The 20,784-nt window shown below is 41.4% G+C and overlaps 2 protein-coding genes across 2 annotated transcripts; one reads left to right on the forward strand and one right to left on the reverse strand.

Annotated features, from left to right (window-relative positions):
• Nucleotides 1-12,077: 12,077 nt before the first annotated feature.
• Nucleotides 12,078-15,166, reverse strand: LOC137782549 (melanoregulin-like). The gene is made up of 5 exons (XM_068571907.1): nucleotides 15,090-15,166; nucleotides 14,790-14,994; nucleotides 12,632-12,722; nucleotides 12,370-12,536; nucleotides 12,078-12,179 (listed from the first exon to the last, which is right to left on the reverse strand). Exons 1-5 carry the CDS (start codon nucleotides 15,164-15,166, stop codon nucleotides 12,078-12,080), a joined length of 642 nt encoding a protein of 213 aa, XP_068428008.1.
• A 1,623-nt stretch (nucleotides 15,167-16,789) lies between these two features.
• LOC137783253 (carboxypeptidase O-like) lies at nucleotides 16,790-20,368 on the forward strand. The gene is made up of 10 exons (XM_068573052.1): nucleotides 16,790-16,798; nucleotides 16,986-17,087; nucleotides 17,712-17,822; nucleotides 17,915-18,031; nucleotides 18,229-18,322; nucleotides 18,883-18,975; nucleotides 19,256-19,365; nucleotides 19,595-19,679; nucleotides 19,892-19,972; nucleotides 20,056-20,368. Exons 1-10 carry the CDS (start codon nucleotides 16,790-16,792, stop codon nucleotides 20,256-20,258), a joined length of 1,005 nt encoding a protein of 334 aa, XP_068429153.1. The 3' UTR covers nucleotides 20,259-20,368.
• Nucleotides 20,369-20,784: the final 416 nt, after the last annotated feature.

A 20,784-nucleotide genomic window follows, 5' to 3' on the forward strand; every position in this document is an offset into this window, starting at 1 on the left:
GTCCACGGTTGCTTCCGCGCTCACGTTGGATGGAAACTGCCACCACTGCCAACCACAACACTACACACAGTTACAGTCATCCGTACAGCCGCACAGGAGGGCTGCAGTGACTTTTTAGTAGTGAGGTACTGGAAATGTGTGCAAGTCATCTGGCAGAGGAGTTTGTCTTTTTCTTTCGGTGTCTACCCTCTCAAGCATCTGTTTTTCTGATCTGCTTTCTACTGTAAATGTCCTTCCTCTTCTCTCTCCGGTGTATTGCGCTGGTGAAGTTCTTGCTGTCACACTTTGCATATTTTCTCTCTTCTGTTTCTTCGATCCCCGTCCACACCCGTTCTTTTTTCTTGTCCATCGTCTCTCCCTCTTCTTGTCTCTGATCAGCTGCTTCCTCCTCGGCGTCTGGGTGACCTGATGTGACTTGAGAGCCGCCATGTCTTCCGTCACTCTTCAGCTGAAACCTCGCAGTCACGATAGGAAAGATGCTCTGTGCGCTTATCCCGACATGTATGAGTGTGTGTCTGCTGGAACTGTGTGTAAATCTGAGTGTCACACCCAGTTAATCCATCATGACGACGGCGGGGCCAGAGTTCCCGATGGAGTTACAGAAAGTGTGTGTGTGTGTGTGTGTGTGTGTGCGCCATCACTTCTACAGTTGGCCATGAACCAATGAGATAAACACTTAATTAGTCTTCTACTGGGGTTGCTAGGCAGAACACTGATTTAAGAGTTTCCTCACATCAAAGAGAAAAGCGATGCGACCCTAATTTGTCACGTTTTATCTTTTTCCTTTCAATCTCCTCGTCTCTTCCTCTTTGCTCTTGTTTCACTCCCTCCCTCTCTTTATTTATCTCTCTCTCTTTCATCCTTTCCCCTGTTTCTCCTCAGTAAACAAACAAAGACAAAACTTCATGTTAGTTTAAACCTAATCTGAAAGTAACATCCACTGGTATCCGTCATGTAAACACACCAATGTTAATGGAAACATTATTTTATTTCTTAACTTATTCTTTACATATATATATATATATATATATATATATATATATATATATATATATATATATATATATATATATATATATATATACATATTTGTATATATGTATTGTTATAAGGAGAACTAAAGCACTTACACATAATTTTCACCACATAATAATCACCTATCATAGCAAATATACATTTCTTAGATACTATTTTCTCAGGATTCACATTATAAGTAATGTTTGCTGCACATGATGTTAGCAGCAGAAACATATGCACGCTCATGCTCAGGATGCGAATGTAACCGCCCCTAATGAGCATAATTGCACTGACCTAGAATCATCTTGCAACTCCCACGAGACTCCATTTTCAGATGACGCAGATTCAAAAGACTATTGAGACGATTACCAGGCGGGCGAGCGAAAAGAAAAGAGTTGCAGCGTTGTCGTACAGTTGAACTTGGCAACTTTTCTGAGCATGCAGAGGGAGAGGGAAAGGAAAAGAGCGTGATACAGAGCGTGGTTTTCGCCTCTTGTCACAGGGCAGGAAGTTTGCCAGACTCTACCTCTATTCACAATCTGTATATCAGAGTCCCTCCCCTCCCCCTCCGTCTTCTCCCGATTGCCCGTCTTTCACATCCTTCACCTCCTCTTCCTCTGCTCCGTCTTTCTTTTTTCAGACATCTATCTTATCCTCAGTCACTTCCTCTGCTGGTCTCCCTCCTCCTCCCTCTCTTCCTCCTTCTCCATCTCCTCTCTAATTTCATCTTCTGTCTACCCCCACCTCTTCCTCCTCCTCCTCTTCCTCCTCCTCCTCCATATCAGTCTTTTAAACAAAGATATAGAGTCAGTTAATCACGTCCTGGCGACTTTCCTTGTGTTAAAGAATGTTCTATTTTCCAGGAAATAGTTAGTATACAGCATATAATAAGATATTTTTGAGCAGCGTCATACTTTCTTATGAGATGCCATGAAGGAAAGACAGCGTTTTAAATGTGTAAAGAATAATACAAATAATTAAAACACAAACTGTTTCGTCTGTAAGTAGAAAAATAAACCTGCCTCAAGGCTCATGTGTCACTGATGGAGATTAAAATGAACTATTTTGAAGCAAGTTGCCAGAAACGTCGCCAATCAAAAAGATTTGGAATTCACCAAATCAGACTCTTGATTTACGTTTTCATTCCTGAGTGACGAAGCAATGTCGTACATGCAGCTTACTTACAGTTACACGTGTAAACTAGATCTCCCCTTCAGCTTCAGTCCATCACGATGTCAGTGAGAACGCGAGGGCCTTGTGAGGGACCGAGAGACAGTCACGGGTCATTTGTGATGCTAAAGGCTTTATGAATCACGGCCAGAAAAAACAAACCCAAAGACTCCCTCCCCGTGTTGTCTTAAACACTGCGATCCCACTGTGGGTCATTAGAGGGGGGTTTCATATACGTAAGTCTTGTGTCAACACTGATTTGAGTTCACACAGAGAGGAGAGGAGAAGGAGAGAGAGAGAGAGAGAGAGAGAGAGAGAGAGAGAGAGAGAGAGAGAGACAGAGAGAGAGAGAGAGAGAGAGAGAGAGAGTCGACAGATGGAAAGGTAGTGATTGAATAACAAAGAGAGAGAAAAAAAAGATGGTCTGTTCACAAATGAGAGGTAAAGGGGGATTTTGGATGACTCGCTCCTCACCACACACACACACACACACACACACACACACACACAATAATAATAATAATAAAGAAAGAATAATGTACCTCCCCTGATTTTCAAGAATAGAAATACAAATACATGTTGAATGCATCATTTTGTAATAACGCAGCTCACTTTGAAGGAAAACACTGCTCAAAATGAACGACGTGAATTTTCATATTTAGGGAAAATTGGAACTGAATTTAGCAGTCATGAGGTTTCCACATGATAGCAGAATTACTTCTTCTTCTAGATAAATCTGAAGTGCACAAGAGCCCCATAGAACTTCTTTCCCATCTGCATCTATTCGTCATGTGTCCTCCTCGTCGGCTCGTGGTTTGAGCAGCGCTCCCTCTCGGCCTTCATGTCCAAGCAGCTGACTCTATTTCCCGCTTTGCCCTCCGCTCCTCTGCCTAACCACCGCTGCACTCGAGCTCTATCATTTACCATACCACGCTGAGATGGAGCCACCCCTGTGTGTGTGTGTGTGTGTGTGTGTGTGTGCGTGTGTGTCTAATGTGTCTCTCCCAGAGGGAAGGGAGGAGCAAAGTGTTTGAGTCACATAGGATGCTGAGCCAAGTAAAATGCATGCAAAGCAACACGCGCGCACACACACACACACCCACATACACACACACACACACACACACAAAAAGAAACAACAGAGAGAAAAGCTGACGCCACGTTTGGCTTGGCAGTTAGCGAGAATCCTTTTATTTATTAAATTGTTACATATTGATGTTGTCATAGCTCTCAAACTGTACTCATACCTGCTTAGTTAGATGTGTTTCAGTACACTGGCTTTGTACATTCAGTCCATTAGTCAGAGATGGACCTGCCATCAGTTGTGTTTAAGCAGGGCAAAGCAAGTGCTGCAGTCGGGAAAATGAAGGTAATACTGTAATTCCTAATAATGAAGATTCAACATTGGCTCAATTTCTTTTAAACTATATTGTCTTTGTTGCACATCCAGCAGACACATGTTTTTGTGGCAGCCTTTTAGCTCGATTTTGGTCTTCAGCAACTCCTCTCCGGCCTTTTAGCTGCAAATTACTGACTGTTCACTGACTTTGTATAACTGCCGTTTGGTGTTGGGCATGTAGCATTTTTTTTTTTTTTTTACCAAAAAAGACACGAGAGCAGTCAAAGTGAACCAAAACAGTAATCGCTGAGCTGAAAGGCCATAAAACGCTTCACAGAGCTGAGGGTTATCGGCAGAGTTGCATTATGGGTCTTTGAGTTAGTCATGAGCTACCAATTTGTACATTGCAAGTAGTCGTTCATCAATGGTTAAGAACAAAATATACAAGTTTGGTTTGATCTTTTCAAGTTCATGCAGAGATCAAAATTTGTAAAAAAAAAAAAAAAAAGAACAAAAAAAGACAGTTAATGAGGCAAAAACACAAGCAGTCAGAAGTTGTGTAACATCAAAGCTGTACTAAAACTGAATTATTTACAGAAAAAAGGAGTGAAATACACTGAATAGACATAAATATAGGAAGAGTCAGATAAGGGTTGTTAGTCATACGAGGCTTTCCCCCTCATTTGACCTTTGTGAGCGAATGGCAGCTGTTTTTCAATGAGCTCATAATGGTGGAAGCCCAGAATTTGTCATGTGTCTGTGCGTGCATGCGTGTGTGTGTGTGTGTGTGTGTGTGTGTGTGTGTAGACCTACCAGAGCGAATATCTGGACGGTGAGTCATAGAAAGTGGAGTTTGCAGAGTCAGGCAGATACATATCTCAGTGTCCCCAAGCGAAAAGTACCCCACCTTCAGCCGACACACACGGAGATTTAGAAATCACCTCAGTAACAGATGCCCGACATGAGGTTTGTATAGTAGTGTGGCGGTGTGCCGACTGTTTTATGGTCTTACTCATATCCTCAGGGAGGACCTGGCTGTACTCCTATAGTATCTGCAGTAGTAAATGTTTCACTTACTTTATTTGCTGATAAAAGACTGTTTTCTTTTTCAAAGTAAAAGTGAAAACTTTATAATCCTTGTATGTTTAATCTTATTTCTGCTTTTAGGTTTGTTTTAGTTTTTTAACATCTGCCTTCTCGGGGCTTCAGATGGAAAATAGCCTCTTGGCTAACACTAGCACGTTTAACAGAACTGTTTTTATTAATGTGCAAGTCTTTATTTCAATAAAAATATGGATATGAAGATAGAGGAAAGATTACAAAAGATGATTCTGTGGAGATAAATTGTCCTCAGCTGTACGTTCTAGCTGCTGAAGGGCATAAAAGAAATGATGTATGGGTAGAAAGGTAAAGGTACCTTTGATCAGACATCGTGATGAATGAATCACTCACGATGTCTGGCAGCTTTGAGCAGACGTTATGAGCATTGAGGTTCCCCGAAGATATTCATCTAAATCAAGTCGAGACTATGACTTCATCAGTGCCAGATAGCAGAAAGATTGCCTGTACTGCCAGTAAACAGTGTGTAGCTTAGACTCAGTTTATTGAAATGAAACTATTGAAGCTACAGGTTGTAGATATCATATATAGTCATATAAAACAATTTCGAGAAGTCCAAACCAATTTTTGAACGTGAACTAAACCATTCGTCAATACAATTATGTCAGACCTACGTCATTACTTTTTTGAACCACACCAACTAATTTGTATTCAAGAAAACCATTAAAACGAGGTTGCAGATGTAACGGATACACCAACACTGGCCATCATTAATGAATCCGCCACAGGAAATAGACCCCGGGAAATGTAGTATTTTCTTTTGTGATGTTTGCCAACATGTAAAGTGCCCAGGCATTTTAGGAAAAAGTCAGAAAATACTGAAAAATGGTGTCACACATTTGTTGGTTTTTGGTCTTTTCATAGGATTTGCTGACATTAAGGATGTTTTCACACCTGTGCTTTTCTAGTCCCCCTTGAGAGGAGGTGGTCTCGGTCTGGTCCCACACAAACTCTGCTCGTCTGTGGTGGGAACACGATCCGACCCAACTACCAGGTTCATCTGCAAGTTGCTGCTGAACGGCTCCTGTGGCCAGGTGTGCTTTGCATTCTGGGATGCAGCAGAGCGTGCAGACTGTCGCAGCTTGCGTTGAGGTTGCAGTTAGCCGGAGAATAAGCCAAAGGTCTCAACTCGAAGGTGCATTCGGCATTCTGTTGGTAAACTTTTGCATGGTATGTTGTTCAGATGACCACGGCTAACACCAAATGCAAACTCAGCATGTGCTCCATGTTGCTCTCACATTAATATGCTCTCAGTCCAGAACACAGGACCTTCTTCATGTATGTACCACCCAAGCCACAATTGACCAGTTTGGCTGAGTTACATTGTTCTAATTCAATTAATTATTATTATTAGAAACAAATGACTTGATGGAAACTCAGCGAAAGAGACAAACATAGAATATGAAGTCAGTGCTCTGGTCTAACCGATCGAATTTGGAGTTAGGATCCTATTAGTCTTCCAGAACTGCTTCTATTTCTACGAGGGGACACTGTGCCTTGTGAGATTGACCTCCCAGCTGTGGGGCATGCATTCCTGTGTGGTATTAAACACACACACACACACACACACACACACACACACACACACACACACACACACACACACACACACACACACACGCCTGGTGGTGATGTCTTAAACACTTGGACTGGCTCCTCCACCTGCACCATCATTACATGACATCATCCACAGTCTGTTACAACAAAAGGAGGCTCTTCTCCTCTTCAGTGAGTCGTGATGCAGTCTATACGCCATCAGGACGGTGCTGATCCAGCTGCTGATTCATGCCGCGGGTCAGGCTCTTTGAGTAAACCCCAAGTGAGTGTTGACATTAAACCCAGCCAGGTGATCACAGAGGGGGAAGTGACTGAATTACTGTCTGACTTTTCCTTGATAAGATAACTGATGGGAAGATGATTATGTCACGAAACTAGCCTTATTTACTATTGGCATGAACATAACTGATCTTAAAAAGTCTACTTTTTTATACAGTTCTGGAGTACACAGAATTAATTTAAGACGAAAGCTGCTACATTTAAATCATGTCGTAATAATCTGGCTGCAACTCAAGTATCAATAACAATGCCAAGTAAATGTGAACTTCAACACTCTGAATTGAAAAGTAGGGCAACAAAAGAACAATTGCTCAAAAAGACTTCTTTAGAGATTATCATGGTATGATAAACAATTGTTATGTTACTGTATTTAATCTTCTTCTTGTCACTCTGTTATCATTCCCCCTCTTGTATTTTTAACTTCTCAATCTCATAACTGTCAGAAAAGGTTAGCTAGCTACCAAGCAAACTTGATGACTATGAAATCTTATTTTGCCACATCTCTTGCTGCTGTAATCCTGCAGTTTCCCCCACTGTGGGACTAATAAAGGATTATCTTATTTTACTAACCCCAGTACCCTCAAAAATAGGGGCAGAATTTTTCATCAGGAAGTTTTTCTCACATTTTCCAAATGCTCGAACTCCCATGAATCGATACCAAAGCCGCAAAAAAAACCCCCTGCAAAGTCTGACCTTACAAGAGCATATAAGTCCATTTTACAGGTTTAAAACACAAGTCAATCATGAATGGTAACATAAACCATGAATATGATCGATGAACTCGAAAGTGAGCTCCCCAAGTTATGAAAATATACATTTTCATAGCCCTCGCTTGACGCCACACATGATTAGCGCACCTTTCTGGAAAGCTTACAAAACCACTGTCAGACAACGCCTCAGCAAAACATTAACCACATTGCATTTTATTCAAGCCAAAAAACTGAAAAATGACTTAGTTATGGATTAAGCGATACCTGCTTGGTGTGTGTTGGTGCATCTTCTTGAGCAGAGCCCATCTGTTGTGAAACCAGAGGCGTTGAAGGTCCAGGAAGAAAGTTAGGGCATTTTTGCTTTCAGCGGACTTAAACCTACGGTACACGAAATCTGCACTAAATTAATTACAAACAATATTTAACTTCACTTAATGAAAGTCAAACTTTGCAGAAATACTGGTAACACACATAACACATATAGTACAAAAAAAGCAAGAATTTGCATGAATAAAAAGAGGAAATACATCCTGTAAGTTCTTTAGACAGAGAGAGTCAGAGAGATTATGGTGAAATGACACTATTTTTTATTTTTTTTTAACTGGTTGAGTTGGGTTTTTTGAGAAAACATTTGAGGCTGGATGTAACATTTGCTCCTGTGTTAATGCTTTTTATTGTTAAACATACAGATACTACTATTGTCAGATGCTGGTGAGAATAACAACTCCAGTTACATTATGTGTACATGCAGTGTTACATTCAGGATACTCCCGTTCGTTTTCTTCAACTCCTTTAATCATTTTTGATTTGAGGGAAATAAATCAGGATATTTCAAGAGCATCAGGACTTGTGTAATTACTGATCCACCACTGATGACCACAGGACATGCTGAACACACCCAGCCCTGCCCAACGGCTCCCTCAACCATCTGTGGTGTGTGTGTGAGCGCATGTGCGTTCTTCCTTATTTTCTGCCTGAACCAAGAAGCTAAGAAGTGATATTAGGAACAACGTAGCATTGTAAATCTAGAGAAGTTAAAAGTGGATTGGAATTAAAGCTTTGACATTTAAATAAGAATGAATCGTCATTGCAAAGACATTGGAGCCTTTTGTTTTATGATTACTGTTGCTTTACAGCAATGCAGTTAACATGGAATAGACTACAGCTTTAAATCTAAAGCTGCTTCTTGCCACAGATAATATTAAAATAGCACAGGGCGGGTTAGACTTGAAAGCGACTTAATAATAATGTTGCCTTTCCTGAGCAGACTCTTGACCTCTAACCTTCTGCCGGGAGTCACACAGGTCAGCACACCATGGTTTATTTGCCTGGTTCTCTAATCATCCGCTACAAATTACTGAGTGCGTGCATGTGTGTCTGTGCGTGTGTGTGTGTGTGTGTGTGTGTGTGTGTGTGTGTGTGTGTGTGTGTGCGTGTGTGTGTTTGTGCGCACTTGTGTGTTAAAGACATATGTCTCTCACACATGTCTGTCACAGGCTCATGCATACATGTTTGTGGGTTTGGGTGTAGCGCTGCTGTCATCACAGTCTCATCATAAATTACTCTCTGAGATGAACAGTGGAGGCTCTGAGAGGGGTTTTAAAACGCTTATTTCCTGGTCGAGTACAATTAAAGGTGGAATTGAACTTATATAAATCTCAAACTGAGAATCATAAAACATCTTGTAGCTTAGACAAAACCAAACTACAAACATGATGAACCTTCCTTTGTCAAAAGAGCTAGCCTGAAAGTTTACAGACGTTGCTGATCTTGTTGTCTGTACTATATGTTGTGCAGGTAAAGTCTGCATTTCATAATCATACTACTGCCAATATGCGGAGGGAGCAGTTGTTTATTGGAGCTATTAGCGAACTGTAAATGAACAAAACCATACATAACGTTGTGCACTAAAGTGGTGGACCAACCGCCAAAAAAGGTGCATGATGAGAGGTTCCTGTTTATTAAGACTTAATGGAAGAGATACTTAGAGCGTTTAACCATGTTTAGTCTCCAATTGGATGAGTGCAAATACATCGAGTCACTGGTATGACCTATGTGTATTTGTTATGGGTTGATCCAAGCAGCAGATTTGCTTCTTGCGGTTGTTTGAGTCTGCATAAGTTCCAAATCCAAAGGCACCCCAAAGTTCATCATTACTTTGATATTTAACTAAGTAAACCATTAGTCACTGCCGTAATGTGGTTTGTATCTGGACATAAACATAAAGGTCTGAACCTCATGACTAACGTGTCTGCATCGTAAACTGATGTGAGCTTTCACTGAAGCACAGCATCCCACTGCATGCGCTGGGCCGAGAACGAAAAGCACATGAGAAAAGAGTTAGAGAAGGAAAAAGAAAGAAACAACAGGCCCACAAATGATTACGCTTTCATCACAGACTCATATTTGATGTCAAAGTAAGCCAGATGATCACATCCTCGCTCATTTTCTTCCCTGAAGCTCCAGCCAGCAGCCTTTGTCGTTTAAACCTCAAGAAAAACAAACAGCACAGAACTTTGTATTATTATACTTCAGGATATGAACAAGTAAGCATGAATAAATTAGACACAACGTGTTCACGGGTGAACTTTAGGAGTGCTGGTGGGTCGAGTTTGTCGCTGTTGACAGAGCCAGGCTGGCTGTTTCCCCTGGTTCCAGTTTGTGCTAAGCTAAGCTACGCTAAGTGTCTCCTGGCTGTAGCTTCACATTGAACAAACAGATGACAGTGGTATTGATCTTCTCATCTCACCCTTGGCAGGAGTGTGAATAGGACGTTATTGTCAACTTGTTACGCTATGAGCTAAACTACAGAGTTATTAAGATATAACTACACTGATTATCCAAAGGTATAAGGAGAAAACCTCAGCTCACCACTTCCAGGGCCAGTGTGTGTGTGTGCGTGTTTGTGTGTGTGTGTGTGTGTGTGTGTGAGGACAACGCCCCTCTAGATCCTCAATTTAAAACCAATTTGCTGAGGCCGCAGTATGAATGACCGTCGTCTATGTGACACATCATCACCTATAATCACTGATGAAAGAAGTTCTCAGGATTGTATACTTATGTAAGTAAAAGTAACCTCCATGGATTCATGCAGCAATCAGTATCACCGGCCTCTTCATCATTCACGTCTTTCTTCCGTCATATTTTAGTCCAAATAACAGAAGAACATCGATCTGTCTCGCCTAATCCCTCTTGGAAATTTTGTAGAATTTGAGACTTTCATTGAAATTCAGAACGTCTGAAGAATGATGTCAGCATTACTCGATCTGAAATATACACACACACACACACACACACACACACACACACACACACACACACATGCAGTGGTATAATGAGAAAAAGGTGCAAGCAGCACAATGGCTTTCAGATCTGCCAGACTGTTGGTCTCCCATGCTGCTCCCCCCCCCCCGTTTTTTTTTTGTTCCACATCTGTTTCCCAAACTTGGGGAAGGGGCCTTGGAGAGCACAATATCTGGGTCAGAGTAAACTCTCTCTTTCTGTGCGCATGTGTGCGCGCAGGCATGAATGTGTGCACGACATACCTCGATCATGGACTGCATGAAGACTGTCACACACTCTTTGAACCTGAAGCTCGTGTCCCAAACTGGTGTGTGGCTGAGAATTAAAAAAGGTTTATTTCATGAAAGCCAAGATGAGATGTTTTTCATCTTTACTCTGCTCCAATGTTGAAGAAAGGGAAGTTCAGGAAAGGTAAGAGGTGAGAATCCTTTCAGCCTTCATCACTAACATTGTGCAGCATACGCTTACGTGCATCTCTTATAGGATAACCAAATTCCTCTTCATCACACAGAATAATTCCATCAGTAAATGATGAATGTATTCACCTTGATACAAGTTTACCCCATCTGTGATACAGACATTTGCAACTATATCCATTTTTTTATATTTCTTTCTTTGAGTTTAACCCACTGGAGCAGGATCAAGTATATGCTGCCACCTTTTGGATGGAGCTGGTAACACAGTGCTAGACTGAGCCCAAAACAGGAGGTTTTAACTAGACTAGAGCCACTGGTTGAGCACCTCCAGCTGGACTGAGCAAATATATTTTATTAGTGGCAAGAAACAAGCCAATACCACAGAAAGCACATACAGTTTGTGGGGAAATGAAGGAATTAATTGAAGTGGATTCTCTCATTTGTAAAGGAATACTTCAACCACAAAATGACCTGAAATTACTGTTGCCTTTAATTCTTGAAGAAAACTATGTATTTCTCTCATGCCTTCACAGAGAACGAAGAATGAAAAAACAGAAAATAGTCTTTATGAATTCAAACACATCCTCATAACAGATGTTTTGAAAGTGGTTAAGAAGTGATGAGCATTCGACTGGATTTATGAGACTTGGATAACACGACACAAGTTGTGTGAGAGTTCAAGGTAACGAGGTGAGTAGCCTATATACAAACTGTCATTTTGTGAGTGAAGTACTCATTTAATATAGAAAGTGAATACATTTGCACCTAGAAAAGGTTTATTAACTCCACACATACCTACAATACCGAACTAAAAAACTATTAAATAATGAAATAAAACCTGTTTTAACCATGTTTCTTATTAATGAGGAACAATGAAATCCCAGCAGTTATACTAGACGAGTGAAATGTCTACTTTTAAATTAAATCAATTAAAAACATGTTAGCATTATAAAGCATTATGAACTGAATGGTCCAAATAGTTAGTTAGTAGTTAGTTAGTTAGTTAGTTAACAGGACACATCAAAGGTTTCATTTGGCATTAGAATTACATTTTTCTCTACAATCCAGTGAATGTCATGGTTAAAAAAATAAAATAATACATTTTACTTGTACAGTGTTTCAACATTTTAACATGTTTCTTTGCCCTTTCTTCCAGCTTTTATGTCTTCATTTTCTTCTCTCGCTGTCTCTCACACTACTTTGCTTGGGATATTTTTCTTTGGCCAGTCGGACAAAGTCCTCAGCACTGTCCAGCGACACCAGGCGGTCCTGAGAGAGAGAGGGAGAGAGAGAGAGAGAGAGACAGAGAGAGAGAGAGAGAGAGAGAGAGAGAGAGAGGACGAAGCGGGAGGGATGAAGAGAGATATAACAACACAGGACCGGGAAGAGAAAGAAACAAACTAAAGTGTGTGTGTGTGTGTGTGTGTGTGTGTGTGTGTGTGTGTGTGTGTGTGTGTACCATGACACAGAGGTATCTGCTCTGGTGTTCAGTTTCCGGTGGGAACAGAGAGGTGCGGTCCAGCAGCTGTTTCAACAGGTCAGTCGCTTTGTTAAGTTGGTCCTGATCTGGGCTGAAGCGGCTCTGTTTGTTCACACACAGCAGGGCATCCACCTCGCACTGGTAACCTGCCGAGAGATCACACACTCGTAACGGAGCACAACGCAATGCGGCAGACTGGACCTGACCGGAGCAAATATTAGGAATAACATCAGTGTGTCACCGAGCAGCAGCAGGATTTTCTTCCATCGAGATCTGACTTCTCGTCTGGCGTAGCGTAACGAGTGTATGTCATAATTCAGCTTCTCCCATTCCTGCAAGCAAACACACACATTATACCACACAATAGATTGTTTTAAATGTTTGGTTCAAAAGGATTGGGTTACAAGTGTGAATGAAATGTGTGTAAATATTATATATTTGTCTTCTTTCTATCAAATTAATTATCTGATTTAATTGATCAGATTTTAGGATAGGAATATATACTTATTATGCTTCTACCTTTGTTTATTGTATATTAGATTGTGGTTTTACTTATTGTATTGTATGTAAAGATAAAACAAACTTCCCTGGCAAGTATACATCATATTTTTTTTTTCATCTCTCTTTTTTCTTTGAGGGGTGAATTGTCCCTTTTAACGACTTAACATGTGGTTTTTGTAACAGTTTCCTTACTGAATAAAATAATAAGCTGTACAGACCGGTTCATTCTACTTTATTTCCTGGGTCAGTTTTTCCCCCGGTGCTAAATTTCCTTTTTCATGTAACCGACCCCGTTTCCAGTTTGTTTGGCCTAATATTAAAAACAGTCTCCCGCCATGATTGGGATGGTCGGCTGAATATTCTCTTTGAATGGGCGGCCATGCTGTTGGCCTACATCTCCACTGAGGAACTCTTTTATTAACACAATGTGCCCACTGTGCCCTGCAGCCGACTATTCTCAACACAACACTGCCGCTGTCACGTGTTTGCCAAAATCATCAGAGATTACGGTCACTCTGCAGAGAAATGCAGTAATAAGGAGTTCATGTACTGCAGGGATCAGGGTAAAGATACAATTAGTACCCCTTGCATGCACACACACACACACACACACACACCACACACACACACACTACTCTATATTATTGGTTAAAAACATCCTCTGCGATTATTTACAAAATATCGCACAGTGTCTTCCTTTTTGGTGTTATGGATATTGTCACTCTAACACACACACACGCACACACAAAGTCACTGTATGTATCCAGTCTAACTGTAGTAAACAACATGTGACTGTGTGAGAAGTACTGGGCCACTGATTGAGTAAGTGAATAAAGTAGCACGTCTCTTCTCTGTGTACTCTGTGTACTCTGTGCGTGCGTGTACAACTTTTCCTAATGTAATACTTTTCATATGCAGTTACTTTGGATTCTAGGTCAGGTATATTTACTGATGGGAACTTTAAATTGAGTCAAAAGCTTCTTTGAGAGCGACCTGTTTGTGTCCTCTTCCCTTATTGAATAACCACATTAGAGAGCTGCAGGGGAACAGACGAGGAAGCACAGGATGAACTACAGGAGTACTTCCTGTTACTAGTGGATGTGTGGAATTTCTAAAAAAAAACACAGGACATACAGTAAATCTCTGTTTCATCTTTGTTGGGATGAAGAACACCAGCTATCTGCTGGGTGAATTTGCCAATTATCACTGCTAAAGGTGTAAAGAATCTTTACTTATGCTTTAGGATTTACTAACAACCCATTCAATTGAAGGGGATGGTAACTTTTTTTCTGATTCTGATCAACTTAACAGCTTTTTCAAAGAAAAGCATGTTGTCACTAGCGAGTGGGTCATTTTAAATTAGACACAAACAATCAAACAGATATATCAATTGTGTAGATGTGTGACTTTTGGTGCATTTTCAGGATCTTATCATTACGTTGTGTAAATTCAGTGTGTGTGTGTGTGTGTGTGTACAGATATAAGTGGTGTTTACACTCTAAACTAAACCGTTATTTTAAATATTTCAGGTTAAATATTTCATTTCAAACAGTTCAACACAACTGCTTGAGAGGGTGGACGATGAAAGCAGATTTTCTCGCTCGTCTTCACTTCATCTTCATCACAATGTTATCTTAAAATGTAAAATAAATGCCACAGTTATTTTTAAATTCAATGAGCATTCAACCACGCGGTGAATCTAAACAGTGAAATAACGGTCGCAAATGTGTCTCCTGCCTGGATTTAATTCTGAGATTTATTTTCAGGGAATGGCTGATTTATTATTGTTGCACTCAGCAGAAGGAGATGAACAAACATGCTGCTGCTTTTGTCTTCGTATTTATGTGTGTTAACGTCCATCTCATATTGTCACGCAAAGGCAACAGGCATTCCCCCACCTCTGTAGCCTTGTCAGCCTGGTCTCTCATGCTGATGAAGGCCTGCAGCTCTCGGTCCGATCCTCTCCTGATGGGAGAGCCCCCGCTCGTGTTGGCCCACGGCTTCCTCGAAGGCCGCGGGCCAAAAAGGCTCTCCTCCTCCGTGTCGCTGTCGCTGGACTCGCCGGATCCCACTGTCTGTCTGGAAGCTGTGGTGCCGCGCATGCTGGAGAGAAGGTGGGAGGATAACGGGTTTAATAAGGGAAGATTGGAGGCAGAGGTTTGGGGTTTGGATCACCTCTGTCAGGGCTTTTGTCTCACCGCAGAATAGCATTCTTCTCCTCGCTGTTGTGTTTCAAATAGTACTGGCAGCAGCAGATGGTGAACTTGGCTCCCATTGGCCCTTCCCAAAAGTTTGCAGCGATCAAAATATATGCTCCCTGATGAAAATCCAAAAACCTTGTTGGATTTCTTGGAGAATCCTCACAAAATCAAAACATGTCCAACCTGAAATGTTCTCGTTTCGCAAGTGTCGAAGACTAAAAATCTGCCCGTCCTCCTTTCCCTGAGCCTTGCCTGGCCTGAATGAGAGCCCGTCTGTCAATTACATTATGCACGTGAGCCCAAACAGGGACAACAAAAACAACACACACACACACACACACACACACACACACACACATGACAGCTCACAGATGAATGGCACATTTATTCAGCAACTCCTGATGGTGCAGAATGCAGCGGGAGAGGAGAGGCATAGCTTTCTAGCTCCATCGCTGCTAAACACAAGCCCAGAGCACAAACCGTAGTTTAGATCTGGAGTTGTCCTTTAAAGCTCTGTTTTGTTTCCAGTTATGTTGAACATTTCTGGAGAAGCATAATGTTAACAGTCTACTATCTTGTGCTATCAGCCGTTATATAATTTTAGTGACTTTATAAATGTTAATACATAACTAATTTATATTTGCCCCTGCCTTAAGCTATTAAGTATTTGCCTCTGTGACTTTCCAACATGATAACTGGAGGTCTAAGGTCACATGGCTAATAAAATAATAACTTCGGGAACAGAGAGACAACAGTGTTAGTCGGTGCTGCAGCAGTGAGGTGAAGTCCACGTGAGAACGAGGGAAATGGAGAAAGCGGCGTGGATGCTCGGTTCGTTGCTGCTGGTCTTAAGCAGGTGAGCGGTGCTGTTGATTTTAAGAAAAAGGCTGATTGTCAGGGTTTAAACGGAGCACTTTTTTTCTGAACGAATGTAACTTTGCTTCGTAGTGTCGTTTGTAAATTCTATAGTGATACTGCCCCAAATTCAGATTAACTTATATTGTACATATTCATCTTTTTTATGCTAAAATTATGAGAATATATGTTTAGGGTTACAGTGTAGGACACTGCACATTAATCTAAACATTTCTGTAAAGTCAAAAGGCTATATTTCATCTGCAGTCCCGAGAGGCAGATGTTAGAAGACAAACCTAAAAACAGAAATAAGATTAAATATCCTAGGTTATACTATATTGATGCTTTACAATGTGTGCACAAACAATGAATAAAGTGAGAATATTGATATACGTAGTATCATCATTCCACTCTTAGACATTGTCAAGAACTAATAAGACATAAAATAAAAATGAAAGCATAAAATAGAATTAAATAAAGACAAGATTATGCTGCATTGTTAGACAATAAAAAACATCCATGTCAGAGGCAGAGAACATAAAAGCATGCAGGATATGTGAAATACATAAATCAGTCAGACACGTATGCAGGCGGATGATGGTCGACCGGACCGAGGGACAGATGTAAAGTTCACAGCTATAACGATGTTAACTTCACTTCTTTATTGCTGGCATGGTTCTTTTATTGCTCGTAGGTCAAACCCAAGTAGTATACTTTCATATACTTTGTTTTCAAATGCAAATACACATGTTCATAATGCTAATCTATCTTTCTTTTATTTTCACAGTTTAGTGGAGGCTTTGCAATCAACACAGAATTATGACTACACCAAATATCACACCATGGATGAGGTCAGAGTCTATTAAGAGCCCTGAATGGCCAGACTGGATATCTCATTGTTAATATAGCTTGCTGTTTATTGTCTCGCACACTACATATGCACTTTAATCTTCATGGGATACAGAGGGACCTTGGCCAAAGAAAACTATAAACGCCATTATGTGAATGAATTCTCTCACTGATTAAATTGCAACACAGATATCCAGGTGGATGGAAGACGTGGAGCGAGGAAGTCCAGAGCTGGTCTCCTCTGCCGTCTACGGACAAACTTATGAAGGAAGAAATATCTCCCTGCTGAAGGTATTCAACACAGTAGTGGACACGTGGGAGCTCTGCTGAATTCTTCACATAGCATCGGATTGCGCATGAATGCCGGTCATCCATATCTAAGCATTATGAGCCAAACACTCCAACACAAAGGGACTCGCTCGCTCTTTATGAATGAGAAAAACACACACAGATGTTCACGTCGCAGCATGGCGGGCAACTACGGTGGCCTTTAGGTAACATTAAGAAGCCACTGTTGAGTTTGTCCTTTCTTGGACAATGGCAGACTCCAAATGGCCGACTCCATGAACAAGACCATGTCGACCTATGTAGAAATGACTGGCTCATTCTAAGCTAACGGAAACACAACCATTCCTAGTTTCAGCTCACCTTTTCTCCATATATACTATAAGACCCGCAAAATCACTTAGTGTCATCAATATCTTTGTCCTTTCTTGGACAATGGCCGGCTCCCCATGTAGGTATGACGAGCTCATACTAAGCTAACGGAAACACAACGATTCCTAGTTTCAGGTCACCAATGCAAACAAAGCCATGATAATGATATTCCATTTCTGCTATTAGACCCCCCAAATTGTTTCACACTGGCCCGTTGAGTCATCCATTCACCTAATGGGTAATGTTGTGTGTCTCTAGTTGGGACTAAAAAACCCGGAGGGCAAAGAGAAGAATGTCATTTGGGTGGACTGTGGCATCCATGCTCGAGAGTGGATCGCTCCTGCCTTCTGCCAGTGGTTTGTCAAAGAGGTGCGTACCATCATTACAGTCATACTTTCAAGGATGCACATGTGTACCCCGGCCAGCACAGTATACGTCCTGACACATGAGCCTTTGTTCAGATTGTGCACTCGTACAAAACCGACAAGAAGCTGGAGCAGATGCTGCAGAACCTTGACGTCTACGTTACTCCTGTGGTCAATGTGGACGGATACATGTACTCCTGGACCGATAACAGCGTGAGTGCTCCACAGGTTGTGTGACTCCTCATCGCATGTCTTTTTAATCGCCGTCGGTGTTTGTGCGTTTGTGTCAGAGGTAATCTGCAACTGGGCGGCTTCACATGTCATTCAACCATGCCCCATCCTACTAACAAGCGATGTGACCTCTGTGTGTTTGTTCACATGTCTGCCTCTGTTCTGTCGTTCCTATGCAGACCCGTCGGTGGAGAAAGTCTCGTTCGGCCCCGCCGGCAGGAAGTAGTTGTTATGGTGTTGACCTCAACAGAAACTTTTATGCCAACTGGGGAAGTGAGTTGTGTACTTTAAAGAATCACAACCTGACTAGTTAGCCTTTAAGCTAGTAGTGACTCAAAGCTCCTATATCTAGGATTAACACATTTATGACTTATTGGTTATATAAAAAATGTCATGAACCCAGATAGAAACATCGCCAACAGGATGTGCCATTTTTCTACAAAAAAAAACTTGAAAATAATCAAATAAAAATGGAAATCACCAAAACGTGTTACAGTTGGCGGACCAGAATGTTATTGCAGCCAAAAAAGAAACCTTAGAGCTGATTATGTCCTGATTCACTCCCAGATCAAGTCAATCACGACTGACGTGACGTCTACTCTTTTCTGTGGAACTTGAAAGCACAGAAGAAGTTAATATCATGGTGTCAGTCCACATGACACGGCTCGAGCCCTCTGACACTTATAAGTGTTGTCTTTCAGGAGCCTCCCTCTATGGTTTGACATGTTCTAATTATTTTTGACATGAGAAAACATGTTTTAAACATTGAAAAAACAGCCACAAGTATTATCACAGGTTTTGAGTGCATGAACTTGATGTTGTTTCTCCTTCAGTGCTCGGAGTGTCATTTGACAGTTGTTCAAACACCTACGGTGGGACATCAGCAGGGTCGGAGCCAGAGGCCGTAGCTGTGATGACGTTTGTTGGTAACAACCCGTCAATCATTGGAATTACATTTAAAACAATACATTATCATTTATTGTTATTATTAATTGTTCATTGATTTAAATGTGTCATACATGTGTGTGTTATGTGTATGAGTGGATCATTTAAATTATAACGTATAGCGGTTGTCTCTGAGCTGAGCATAATCCTGTGTAACTGACATCATTACTATCATGTCTTTGCATTCAGCTTTACCTTAAATAATGTAACTGTGTGATGTCATCTTGATATGAATCTCTTGTTTACGCTGTCTGTCTGTAGGTGAGATGATTAACAAGACTCTGTGTTTCCTCACCATCCACTCTGCTGGGCAATTTATACTCCTGCCATACGGCCACCCTGAGATCTCTGCACCCAACTATGATGAACTGGTGTGTGTGCGCGTCAGTGTGCGTGTGTGTGCGTGTGTGTGTGTAGACTTAAAAAAGATACAACGCTTCTAAGAACAGAGACTTGCAGCGCTGCTAAATCTTCACTTGATATTGTTAGCGTAGCATTATCAACGTTTTACCTCTTATAAACTAGTAGGATTGTCTTTGATAGAGAGTATAGGTACCTGGTTTACAAAAATCAAACGTGTATTTTTTGTTGACTGTGCAGGTGTCAGTCGGTGAGGCAGCAGCAGCCAAGATGAAGGGGGTTCATGGGATGGACTACACTGTAGGAACATCTCCACAAGTCCTCTGTAAGACTCAGCTGCCCCTTGTTTCCTATCCTGAATAGCTGTTATCTACACGTCATCTGCTCTGCACTCACTTTGACGAGTCATCCTGATGTTCTCATCCTCAGCAGCCTACATTTAAAAAAAAATAAAAATAGTAGACACAGTGTGTGCTCAACAGGTTGTGATTCCTTTCGGAGTCATTGTGAATGACCGAATGCGTCTTTAAACCTCAGATCCAAACACAGGCTCAAGCCGCGACTGGGCTCGCCTCGTGGGCATCCCCTTCTCTTACACCTTTGAGCTGAGAGACAAAGGTGAGCCGGACTTCGGTAATGTGGACTCTCTAAAGCCCACCGGTCAGACCTAAACACTGGCTGTTATCTTCATGATCCCTCAGGTGAGTTCAGCCACCTGCTGCCAGAAGATCAGATCCAGCCGGCCTGCGAGGAGGCCTACGCAGGAGCTCTGTCCATCATCGCACATGTTCACGACAAGGCCTTCAACAGCGGCACCCTCCCTAATGCCGCGGTTTCTGGGGTCGCGATGATGATTTGGAGCACTATCATGACTCTGTTTTTCACCACAGGGGTCTTTGTGTAAGACGGTGAAACTGCTGGTTGTTCTTGATTTCTGTTTCTGATGCATTTACCCAAATTCTGCTATGCTCATTAACGACATATAATGCTAATAAACTTGATAATCACAGCTGTGTTGAGGGACGTGGTGGTGTCATCCCTCCTTACAGCAGCAGGGGGCAATGTTGTCACGCTCTTTCTTGTCCGTGCCACCGGCTTCACACACACAGACACGCTTTACAACGTCATTCTTTCTTTAGATGTGTCTGGAGGACTCTTCGTAGTGCATCTTTACCTCATACGTATTTTGTCATCATATTTGATCTTCTATTAAGACACTGTCTGTCAAATAGACAGAAAAACACACATTTTGTTTAACTGCCTTCCTGCATGACCCGAAAAATAAAATACTATTGATATGACACGACGATTATGTTCCAACCCATAATTACGTCATTCATGTCTTCGATCGAATGCATGATCACATCAGACTTGAGGTGAGTGAAAGGCATAGCATATGACTTGATGTTAATACACTTATTGGAGATGTA

Source organism: Clinocottus analis, unplaced genomic scaffold (genome assembly GCF_023055335.1).
Source record: "Clinocottus analis isolate CAN_PGR_092001 unplaced genomic scaffold, fCliAna1.0.p SCAF_12, whole genome shotgun sequence".
In the NCBI taxonomy this organism is placed as follows: Eukaryota; Metazoa; Chordata; class Actinopteri; order Perciformes; family Cottidae; genus Clinocottus; species Clinocottus analis.

Bases quoted from the DNA above. Each gene is read 5' to 3' on its own strand.
- LOC137782549 (XM_068571907.1), bottom strand. From the start codon at position 15,166: ATGGGAGCCAAGTTCACCATCTGCTGCTGCCAGTACTATTTGAAACAC. The intron at 14,995-15,089 runs GTGAGACAAAAG...CCTTCTCTCCAG, and splicing joins GAGAAGAATGCTATTCTGCG to CATGCGCGGCACCACAGCTT. The intron at 12,537-12,631 runs GTGACACACTGA...ATCTCTCGGCAG, and splicing joins GAAAATCCTGCTGCTGCTCG to GTTACCAGTGCGAGGTGGAT.
- LOC137783253 (XM_068573052.1), top strand. The intron at 17,088-17,711 runs GTATTCAACACA...GTGTGTCTCTAG, and splicing joins GAAATATCTCCCTGCTGAAG to TTGGGACTAAAAAACCCGGA. The intron at 18,323-18,882 runs GTGAGTTGTGTA...TTTCTCCTTCAG, and splicing joins CTTTTATGCCAACTGGGGAA to TGCTCGGAGTGTCATTTGAC.